Source organism: Syngnathus leptorhynchus, chromosome 17, assembly GCF_054491065.1.
Source record: "Syngnathus leptorhynchus isolate UIUO chromosome 17, UIUO_Slep, whole genome shotgun sequence".
In the NCBI taxonomy this organism is placed as follows: Eukaryota; Metazoa; Chordata; class Actinopteri; order Syngnathiformes; family Syngnathidae; genus Syngnathus; species Syngnathus leptorhynchus.
Genome location: NC_141211.1, coordinates 3,722,272 through 3,733,057, shown reverse-complemented (window position 1 = coordinate 3,733,057; position 10,786 = coordinate 3,722,272). Strand labels below are relative to the sequence as shown.

Sequence of the window (10,786 nt, the reverse complement as noted above, 5' to 3'; positions counted from 1 at the left end):
TCATACATTTATTTGGGTTGACAGTCATAATGGCCCTCCGAAAGAAGCTATGACTACAATGCGGCCCGCGAAAAAAATGAGTTCGATACCCCTGATTTACACAGTCACATTTTAATTTAATAAGTAAGGATTTGATGAACTCAAAATATTGAATTGACTATAATATTTTCAGTGTTTTATTATGTATTTACTTTATATACATTGAGTTTGGCAAAAAAACATGTTTGAATTTCAATGGATCAAGGTTTATTATCATCAAATTAGTAAATAAAATAATCCAAAAGTGATACTGCCGATTACGCACACTGACGTAGTTTACACGTTTCTCCTTTAGGTGTCAGTGTGCACAACTCCCTAGCTACTTTGAAATAGTCCAACGAAGAAGACGTCGATGTTGGCGGAAAGTGGAGAGGCAAGCACCTTGAGGGAATTAGCGCAATCTGCTTCCACGTTAATACCTTGAGCGATTTAACGTATACCGCGACCAAGTCTTGCCCAAAATATTCCCCGCTTTGTTCCCAACGGCCAGGTGAGAGGAGCTGAACTGCAACTGCCCTTCTTAGTCGTTTAAAACCAGCGAACACGCTAAGTAGCCTCGCTCGCTAGCCTCACTAGCTAGCCAGCTAGCCCATACACTTCCACGCTACCACGTCCATTGTGCGCTAGCTAGCATGTCTGGCGGAGGCATTATCCGCGGACCCGCGGGGAGCAATGACTGCCGCATCTACGTCGGCAACCTGCCGCCCGATATCCGCTCTAAGGACGTTGAAGACCTCTTCTACAAGTACGGCTCCATCCGTGATATCGATCTGAAAAACCGACGAGGAGGACCGCCATTCGCCTTCGTGCAGTTCGAGGACCCGAGGTGAGCGCGAAGCGCACGTCTCTAGCGCGGGTTGTCCGTTTAAATTTTCATTTCATCGATTCAAATTGCGTTTTTATTTATATATTTGGCAAAAGAAATGTGCATTTAATGGCACTTTTGACTAAACTTGAGGCCCAAATGTATCCAACAAAGGCCGTTAATTTTATATTATATTCTGAGTTGCTTGCTAAGTGAACGTTTTCTACCATTTCAAATGAGGGTAATTTACTCTGGTTTTGTCATGCAGTTAGCTTCTCTAAAATGTAATTTACTAAACAATACAATCAAGTCTAAGACTATGCGCCTATCAAAGCAAACGTTGAAACTACTTTATTATAAAGTATGTGTGTGCACATATGCAATAGCTGAACTGTTTGATTTGACAGGGACGCAGATGACGCTGTGTACGGTCGTGATGGCTATGACTACGATGGCTACCGATTGCGAGTTGAGTTCCCCCGAAGTGGACGAGGAGGAGCGGCAGGCCCCCCTAGGGGTCGATACGGACCACCATCTAGGCGCTCCGAGTACAGGGTCATCGTGTCAGGTGAGCTGTGGCTTCCTCAGTGTGCTAGCATGGTGTAAAAATCACTTGTGTGATTTACATATGCATTAATTATTATTTTTTCAGGTCTACCTCCCAGTGGGAGTTGGCAGGACTTGAAGGACCACATGCGAGAGGCGGGCGATGTGTGCTATGCTGACGTGAACCGAGATGGCAGCGGCGTGGTGGAGTTTGTGCGGAAGGAGGACATGACATACGCCGTGCACAAGTTGGACAATAGCAAGTTCCGCTCCCACGAGGTATGTGGGGCGTAGGGGAAAGAGCCCGAAAAGCGGGCACAAAACATTTCAATTGTGCAGAGAGTTAACATTTTAATGAATGAATGGACAAATAAGGTATTCATTTAATTTTTATGTTTCTTGTCTTTGCCATTTGGCTGTATAGATATAATTGCAAGTCCACATGGAGGACATTATGACATGTCATCACAATTTAAGTTTTACAATCACTGCTAAAACTATTCCTGCACAATGCAAATACTCGGTGGGCTGGTGCCTGAGCAGGGGAGCCCCGACTTCCCTCTGCCCGGCCACTTGGTCCAGTTTTTCCAGGCGGGATCCCGAGGCTTTCCCAGGCCAGCAAGGGAGACTGTCCTGTCCAGCATGTCCTGGGTCGTCAGCATATGCCCGAAAGTGCCCGGGCCACCTCATGAGGAGCAGCCGCAGCTGTTCTCTAAGCACCCGATCTGTTTGGCATGCAACACTAAGCATTTCTTTTTGTGCGCAGGGCGAGACGGCGTACATTCGTGTTAGGATGGACGGCCACCGCAGCCCCAGCTACGATCGCTCCCGCAGCCGGAGCAGAAGCCGGAGCCGAAGCAAGAGCCGATCGCGGAGCTACTCCCCCACTCGTCGCGGCCGGGCCTCGCCACGCTATTCCCCACGGCGCTCTCGCTCCCATTCCCGTTCCCGCTCTCGTTCTCGCTCCCGCACCTAGAGCCGCCGGTGCCGCGCTGACTTGACGTAGAGCGGCACGTCAGGAGAGAGGGCAAAAGAAACCTCGGAGTTGGATCCCGTTTGTCATGTATTTCTCATCAGCCCTGCCGTTTGTTGCTTTTTGTTGCTACCCGTCCCCCTTTCCTTCCCTTCACTGTGTGTTGGGCGACTATTTTTTTTTTTAAATTTTGTTTTACATTTTACTCACTATTCCGTCATTTCCCCACCCCCTCTTCCCAGCTCCTTGAACGCTGCCGCTATTGCTGTGCTTTTTCTTTGGCTTCTCAAAGCATTTTGTCCGCTGATCTTCTTGTGTGTCTCTCTGTAGAGATCAGAGCGTCAGGATAGGATGGGAAGAGAAGGAAACAGTTCAAATTAGGATAAAGAGGAGGAGGAGGATGAGAAGGAGGAGGATACAAATGTGGCACGCAATGGTATGATGGTTGTGCCTTTACAAACATCTAATTGTGAGGCTGTTCACATGTTTTTACACTTAAAATGGTGCCCCATTATTGCTCAATACTCAATCACCCACTGCAGAAATAAGCTTCTGCATTCATTTTGTTTGTAGGTGGTACCCTCCACCCTTTTTTATTTTTATTTTTCTTAATTTGCTTTGTAGTTTTTCTCCAACCCTGTTAAGTGTCATCAAAATGTAGATTTTTTTTCCTTTCAATGCGAAGGTGTGATTCTAACTCCTTCTCTTTGGTTCTGCTGGTATTCTGAAGGTTTGGACTGGGCTCATTGTCACCACATCCGGAGCCGGATCAGGATTTAGGATTTTTAGGCATCAGGATGGATACAAGGAGCAGGAGCGTTGGAGATTTTTCTTTGTTCGTTTGTTTGTACCTGGACAAGTTCCCACGTCCAACCTTTCAAGCATTGTAGTTCATAGTCTAAGCTAATTCGGCGTTCCCAAAGAAACACTTGTAGGGGTAATTTTCCATGTTGTGGAATTTCATAATTAGTGGCAGTGTTGTGACTTTTTTTTTTTTATTATGGTTGGAAAAGGAAGAGCTGGGATCAAACCTTCGGAGGGCTTCCAGACAGTGGAGGGAGAGGATAAAAAGAGTGAGGAAATGTGGTTTGTATCTTAGATCCGCTTTTTTCTGGTGGGATGGTTTGTTTTTCATAAATAGAGTCTCCGGTGTCATCAGAGCTTTATTCTCTTTTAATAAAAATTTAAAACGTATGTTATGTGTCCAGAGTTTTCATTGTGAATTTTATGAAAACCTACTGCTTCTCAACTACATCCTTACAGATACAAACTACAGTAACAGATGTGTTTCAAGTTAATTGTATAGTATGACTGCGAGAAGCAATGAAACATCCACTAATAATAAACATTTTTGCACATCTTGTGTGTAAATGTATACGCAATCATGTTCAGTGTAATCTTCATCTGGCAGCATCATTTACTTGAGCTTCTACCGTCCGTTTAATTCACGCCACTGGACTTTCGCTGATATCACGACGAAACGTAGGTGTCAGTAATGCGCATTGAAGCTGATGCCACCTCGCCGTAAAATGAAACGAAGAAAGAAAATGACGTGACTTCCCGTTCACGAACGACGGTGTACTTAATGGAGTGTCCGAGTGACGTCACAGATCAAACAGCCAATCAGAAAGTGGGGGTGAGGGCGGGTGTGGCACTTTTCACTTTCACTTAAACTTTTTCCCTAATGAAGTGATTAGGTACACCTGTGTCAGTGTGACGTCACAGATCAAAAAGCCAATCAGGAGGTGGGGGTGAGGGTGGGTGTGGCACTTTTCACTTTCACTTAAGCTTTTTCCCTAAAGAAGTGGCCTGTGATTAGGTACACCTGAAAATGGCGGTGTACCTAATGGAGTGTCCGATTGACGTCACAGATCAAACAGCCAATCAGGAAGTGGGGGTGAGGGCGGGTGTGGCACTTTTCACTTTCACATAAGCTTTTTCCCTAATGAAGTGGCCTGTTATTAAGGACACCTGTAAACGGCGGTGTACCTAATGGAGTGTCAGAGTGACGTCACAGATCAAACAGCCAATCAGGAAGTGGGGGTGAGGCCGGGTGTGGCACTTTTCACTTTCACATAAGCTTTTTCCCTAATGAAGTGGCCTGTTATTAAGGACACCTGAAAATGGCGGTGTACCTAATGGAGTGTCCGAGTGACGTCACAGATCAAACAGCCAATCAGGAAGTGGGGGTGAGGGCGGGTGTGGCACTTTTCACTTTCACTTAAGCTTTTTCCCTAATGAAGTGGCCTGTAACACCTAAAAATGGCGGTGTACCTAATGGAGTGTCCGAGTGACGTCACAAATCCAACAGCCAATCAAAAAGTGGGGGTGAGGGCGGGTGTGGCACTTTTCACTTTTTGTTAACTTTTGACCATGATTTTTCCCTAATAAAGTGGCCTGTAATTAGGTACACCTAAAAAAGGCGGTGTACCTAATAGAGTGTCCGAGTGACGTCACAGATCAAACAGCCAATCAGGAAGTGGGGGTGAGGGCTGGTGTGGCACTTTTCACTTTTTGTTAAGTTTTGACCATGATTTTTCCCTAATGAAGTGGCCTGTAATTAGGTACACCTAAAAATGGCGGTGTACCTAAGAGTGTCCGAGTGACGTCACAAATCCAACAGCCAATCAGAAAGTGGGGGTGAGGGCGGGTGTGGCACTTTTCACTTTTTGTTAACTTTTGACCATGATTTTTCCCTAATGAAGTGGCCTGTGTTTAGCTACACATGAAAATGGCGGTGTACCTAATAGAGTGTCTGAGTGACGTCACAGATCAAACAGCCAATCAGAAAGTGGGGGTGAGGGCGGGTGTGGCACTTTTCACTTTTTGTTAAGTTTTGACCATGATTTTTCCCTAATGAAGTGGCCTGTAATTAGGTACACCTAAAAATGGCGGTGTACCTAAGGAGTGTCCGAGTGACGTCACAAATCCAACAGCCAATCAGAAAGTGGGGGTGAGGGCGGGTGTGGCACTTTTCACTTTTTAACTTTTGACCATGATTTTTCCCTAATGAAGTGGCCTGTGTTTAGCTACACCTGAAAATGGCGGTGTACCTAATAGAGTGTCTGAGTGACGTCACAGATCAAACAGCCAATCAGAAAGTGGGGGTGAGGGCGGGTGTGGCACTTTTCACTTTCATTTAAGTTTTGACCACGATTTTTCCCTAATGAAGTGGCCTGTGATTAGGTACACCTGAAAATGGCGGTGTACCTAATGGAGTGTCCGGGTGACGTCACAGATCAAACAGCCAATCAGGAAGTGGGGGTGAGGGCGGGTGTGGCACTTTTCACTTTCCATTAAGCTTTGGCCATGATCTTTCCCTCATGAAGTGGCCTGTTATTAGATACACCTGAAAATGGCGGTGTACCTAATAAAGTGTCCGGGTGTGGCACTTTTCATTGTCGGTTCAGCTTTGACCACGATTTTTCCCGAATGAAGTAGCTTGTTATTAGGTCCTACTTTTCAGCCCTAAAAATATGCTCGGGTGGAATTTCAAATATTGTCCGGGATTTTGTTCGACTGCCTTACATGTACAGTGAGGTGAATTGTCTTCGTGGCTTCGCTGGTCTTCTCAAAACACTTGATGAAAAATGCTGGCTTTAAAAAGGGAAATGCTTCAGGGACACACGGCTGGTTGGAAAAAGATTTTATTCAGCCGATGTCAGAGGATGTTCTCTCACGCCCCACAGACACGATGTTTGGAAGCCCCCGTCTGCCAGGCAACACCTTTCTTATACCTGGCGAGACTCATGATCTCATCGCTTTGAATAGTAACTACTCTTTGAGACCCTCGTGCATGCTGGCTCTCTGCTCCTAGAGAAGTCTGCTGAGAAGTCTGCTCCTCAACTTAGTTATTTTTGTGGCCCAAAACACCTGTCAACCCATTCATCTTGTCATTCATACCTTATGGAAACCAAGCACAATTGCTCAACGCAAATAACCCTGGTCCTCCTCACGCTGTCGGCCGAATGTAATAATATTGGTCTGGAGTACAGGAGGGGCGGGTTCGAGTACCGCTCCGTGTAACATTAGGAAATTATAAGGACTAATATGCAAGACCAACTCTGTTCTTCAGAATACGAAGCGAAGAGTTCCGCTCTGTTAAACATGTACATGTTACACAAAGCCATGTGTGAGATTCAAAATCGATTCTCCTGAACTCAAGGCAAAAGTGTTAACCACAAGACCGTTCCTGGATCTTGAAACTATACAGTACTTTTCTGTATTTGTAGATCAGCCGATCCTTATACGATGAATACATATATTTGTTTTGAAATCTTCGTGGCAAAGTGGCCGAATGGTATACCATTTCGCCTGATACCCAGTCAACCAGGGTTCGAGACCCACTCTGTTCAACATTTACAAATTTAATAAAGCGATGACCAAGATTTGAACCTGAGTCTCGTGAACCCAAGGCATAAGCTTTAAAATCCTACATCTAAGGATGTTATCAACACATGGCAGTTTCCTGTATTTGTAGATTAGTGGAGCCTTGGACGCTAAATACATAATAACATTTCCGAAAACCTCATGGCTATGTGGCCGAATGGTATAATACTTGGCCTAGTACTCAGTCGACCATGGTTCGAGACCCGCTATGACCAACGTTCACAAATTTATTAAAGTGATGACCAAGATTCCAACCCGAGTCTCCTGAACACAAGGTGAAAGCATTAACCACTAGGTCATCTGTGGATCTTACAAAGTGGTAGCAATTTTCTATATGTAGATGAGTGGAGCCATAGACGATAAATACATAAAAAAAATTCCGAAAATTTCACGGCAATGTGGCCGAATGGTATAACACTTGACCTGTTACTCAGTCGACCAGGGTTCGAGACCCACTCTGTCTAACCTTTACAAATTAAACAGAGCGTTGACCAAGAATCGAACCCGTGTCTACTGAACTTAAGGCAAAAACTTTATCCACTCGGCCATCTCATACACAACTAAATGGGTACGCTTCTTTGTACTTAGATGACACATCAGACTTTTAACCGCTCAAAGATGTTTGGATACTCTATCAATATGACTAAATCAAATGACATCACCAAACAGGCTATGGTCGAATGGTTAACATCATTGCCTACGATACGGTTGAACAATGGTTCGAGACCCGACCCTACTCAGGTGTGACACTTAGTCATTTTCCCCTGCGAACTTTAATTTTTTTTCTTCCCTTAGCTTGTTAATGACGTCATCACAAAAATACTATATAAGACGTCACAAACGCGACATTCATTCTCTTGCCCACTTCTGACGGCGTCCTCGGCTGCGCAGCACGCTTTTACACAACGTGCAGCGTTTCAAAGGTGAGTCGTTACTATTTCTTAGCCTTTTAAAACTGACTGCTTTTGCTCTCTTTCAGCGTCAACTTACATTTTGGACGTGCTTACATTTTGCTACCATGCAAGCTAAAGAGCTTGCTCGAGCGTTGACAGAAAACTTCTCCGACCTTAAATTGCATCAAACGCAGTTTTGCCCAAGGTAAGACAAAACGTTTGCATACTTTAACAAAATCAATCAAATCAAATGTCTGTCTGTCTGCAGGTGCGACTCGTCAAAACGAGGCTCAAGTAACCTACTTTCTCGTTCGAATAATGTGGATTCGCACGTAAGCCTTTTAATCAACTGCATCTGTCTATTTCTGCCCACAGGCCTCCATCGGAAAACGCCGATTTACTGCAAAAAGGCAAAAATCACGCCTAATTAAAGGACGACTGACTAAAGTAGCTAACTTTTTTTTTTTTTTTGTCTGCAGGTTTCAAAATGGCTGGCTTGCGGTTCTGAGAGCGCGCCCTGACTTCGTAAGACGTTTGCAAGTCTACGCTTGCTATCAAACTAGCTCGTATGACTGAAAATTAATTTAACACTATGGGTCACAACGTTACCTTGTCTTTCAGGCCAACGAACTGCGGTTGGAGAGACGTTCAGAGCTGTTCCTGTCTGCTTTCTTCATCGGTGAAACACATACACACTTTCATACATGAATTAATTGTTTGACCAATTTATTTCAGCGTATGCGTTGTCTTCCCGTTTTTGTCCACTAGGTGGTGCCAAAGGACCTGAAACCTTCCTTCGTGGATTGAAGGCAAAGCCCCACGTTTGAACCTATTGCAATGACCAAATCAAAGTGCTTGACCAGTTTGTCGTTTCAGGTGGTGCTGGTCCAGGCAATCAGGAGACAAGGAGTTATGATCTTCCTGTCAAACATGATGGCAGGTGACTAAACTTGGCAAATGTGGCATGGTAACAACACTAACCTGCTTTTTCTTTGTCTTAATGCAGTGCAGCTTCCAGTAAGAGTGCCCCAAAGACCTTCCACTTGCTGGGCCAAGATATTCTCCAAAACCATGCCGCAGGTTTCTAGGCTCCATTTTCAGTGTTGCAAATCAACTTGCTCGACAGCAGCTTGACTGTCCTCATTTGTGTGCAGGTGTCAGTCCAGGAGACGATCTGCAAAATTTCAAGAGCTTGGCCTGCTGTTTCTCATCTAAGATTCAAGCGCACAAACGACCAAAGTCTTCAGCGGAAGGTTCCAATCTACAGTTAAAAATAAAAATGGTAAACTTAAATTGAGTCAATGTTTCTATTCTTTACAGGCAGAAGTGGCAAGTCCTGGTCCAGAAAATGAAAGACTTGCCAAAGTTTGCTTCCATTCTGTGAGTTCCTCCACCTGCCAGTGGAGTGGATGCACCTGTGGCTCAAGCCAAACTGTAGCAGGCGAGTCACTTTCTGCACTTGGATTTGCCCCCTGTGGTTGTTGCAGGTGCAACGAGACATTCCTGGTATGCTACATGCCAAAAGCTTCAAGTCAACCTCTTTTTGGCAGGTATACCTCCTTGCTGCCTGAAGAGTTCTCTGCTGGTAAGAGATGGAAAGTAAATTTCATTTCAGCCACCATGTTCCAAAATTTGACTTATTGTGTCCAGGATGGTACACTATCAAGTACCTGCTTGCTGAGGACAAACATGCTGGAAATTTTTTTGGATTGCTTCCTCACCTCCAAGTCAACCTGAAAAGTGGACAATATTTGCACGTAAGGTAGTATGACAACTTTATTCCAATATTTTTTTTTCTTGACAGATCGCAAGGAACAGGTTCAGCTTCCTGATCATACAGCTCTCAACACTTGGTACCATGAACAACAGATCTTTCACACTGGTAAGTTTCATGCTTAACTTTTTCTGCACCAAACGTTGACTTTACTTTAAGCTTAAGAGTGTATTTGTTTTACGTCCAGGCGCAGACTCCTCACCACTCTTACCATTGGCAGACCACTTCACCACTCGACCATCCAACTTCTGTTTTGTGATTGACTGTTTATGCTGCAAAACAAATAAAGTTTGATTACAAAAAAAACAATATCTTAACTCCTCATTCTCATCTTTAAAAATATCTATTTAAAAAAAATATATATATATATTTTCCAGAATTTTCCCCCCCCCTAAACTTTTTTGGGATTTTTTTTTTTTTTTTTTTACAGAATTTTCCTGGATTGTATTTTGAAAATGCTGGAATACTGCTTTCTGATTGGCTAAGGACTCAAAAAGTGGGCAGGGCAATTAGAATGAAGCCCGGCGATTGGTTGAAAAATGGGCGCGGTTATGCAAATGTAGGATTGAGCGATTGGCCGGTTGTAAAGTGGGCGTGGCTTCGAAAATTTGAAGCAATCTGATTGGTCAGACGTGCAAATACTGCATTCTGATTGGCTGTTGAAAAGCGGGCGTGGTTATGCAAATTTGCGCTGCGTTGTGATTGGCCAGACTGAATTTGGGTCGAGGTAGGAGGCGGGGAAAGTGACACTTAGGTTTTTTTTAAGGCAGGTTCCAGTCTTGAGGTGAGCGTTGTCCTTCTGTCGCTGCCATGGACATGGCATTTTGACAGTGACTCTCCATTTCACATGACTCAAAGTGACAGGAGTCATGTGAAATGGAGAGTCACAGTCAAAAAGCCATGTCCATGGCAGTGACAGAAGGACAACACTCATCTCAGGACTGAAGACTGCCTTTGAAAACCTAAGTGCCACTGCAGCAACCACCAAGCATGAACATTTTCCATTGAGTGAAGCAAATTTGCTCATAAAAACACAAAGTCTTGCATTCCAGTGGATTAATTTATTGGAAGAAAAGTAGTTTGAAAACATTTGAGGCGTCAATGTTTGTGTGAGACTAATATAGTTGCACACAAACATTGGCATTGACAGGCCTTGCATGGAAGCAGCTTAAGTGTTTGATGAGCTCAGATGAGATGTCACTTCTGATGACAAGAGTGCCACTAGGGGGAAGGTGAGCACATGCAAACAGCTGACATCTCTCACTGGGACAAAAACCAAGTGCCAGCTACTGCATAACAACTATTGGATGTGTTTTTCAATGACATTGATGCAAACCAAGTTAGTTGAATACAAATCAAATGTATAT

At 44.2% G+C, this 10,786-nt stretch overlaps 2 protein-coding genes across 2 annotated transcripts; both read left to right on the top strand.

Annotated features, from left to right (window-relative positions):
• The first annotated feature begins 360 nt into the window (after positions 1 to 360).
• LOC147043142 (serine/arginine-rich splicing factor 1-like) lies at positions 361 to 3,557 on the top strand. The gene is made up of 4 exons (XM_085936471.1): positions 361 to 865; positions 1,252 to 1,412; positions 1,497 to 1,669; positions 2,157 to 3,557. The coding sequence occupies exons 1-4, from the start codon at positions 672 to 674 to the stop codon at positions 2,364 to 2,366; spliced, it is 738 nt and encodes a 245-aa protein (XP_085792597.1). The 5' UTR covers positions 361 to 671; the 3' UTR covers positions 2,367 to 3,557.
• A 3,908-nt stretch (positions 3,558 to 7,465) lies between these two features.
• Positions 7,466 to 9,713, top strand: LOC147043141 (uncharacterized). The gene is made up of 13 exons (XM_085936617.1): positions 7,466 to 7,675; positions 7,732 to 7,850; positions 8,125 to 8,170; positions 8,267 to 8,324; positions 8,414 to 8,454; positions 8,522 to 8,585; positions 8,652 to 8,725; positions 8,800 to 8,898; positions 8,970 to 9,025; positions 9,133 to 9,230; positions 9,296 to 9,385; positions 9,450 to 9,527; positions 9,607 to 9,713. Exons 2-13 carry the CDS (start codon positions 7,771 to 7,773, stop codon positions 9,711 to 9,713), a joined length of 891 nt encoding a protein of 296 aa, XP_085792743.1. The 5' UTR covers positions 7,466 to 7,675; positions 7,732 to 7,770.
• The last annotated feature ends 1,073 nt before the right edge of the window (positions 9,714 to 10,786 follow it).

Bases quoted from the DNA above. Each gene is read 5' to 3' on its own strand.
- LOC147043142 (XM_085936471.1), top strand. From the start codon at position 672: ATGTCTGGCGGAGGCATTATCCGCGGACCCGCGGGGAGCAATGACTGC. The intron at 866-1,251 runs GTGAGCGCGAAG...TTGATTTGACAG, and splicing joins GTGCAGTTCGAGGACCCGAG to GGACGCAGATGACGCTGTGT. The intron at 1,413-1,496 runs GTGAGCTGTGGC...TTATTTTTTCAG, and splicing joins GTACAGGGTCATCGTGTCAG to GTCTACCTCCCAGTGGGAGT.
- LOC147043141 (XM_085936617.1), top strand. From the start codon at position 7,771: ATGCAAGCTAAAGAGCTTGCTCGAGCGTTGACAGAAAACTTCTCCGAC. The intron at 8,586-8,651 runs GTGACTAAACTT...GTCTTAATGCAG, and splicing joins CCTGTCAAACATGATGGCAG to TGCAGCTTCCAGTAAGAGTG. The intron at 9,386-9,449 runs GTGGACAATATT...TTTTCTTGACAG, and splicing joins CCTCCAAGTCAACCTGAAAA to ATCGCAAGGAACAGGTTCAG.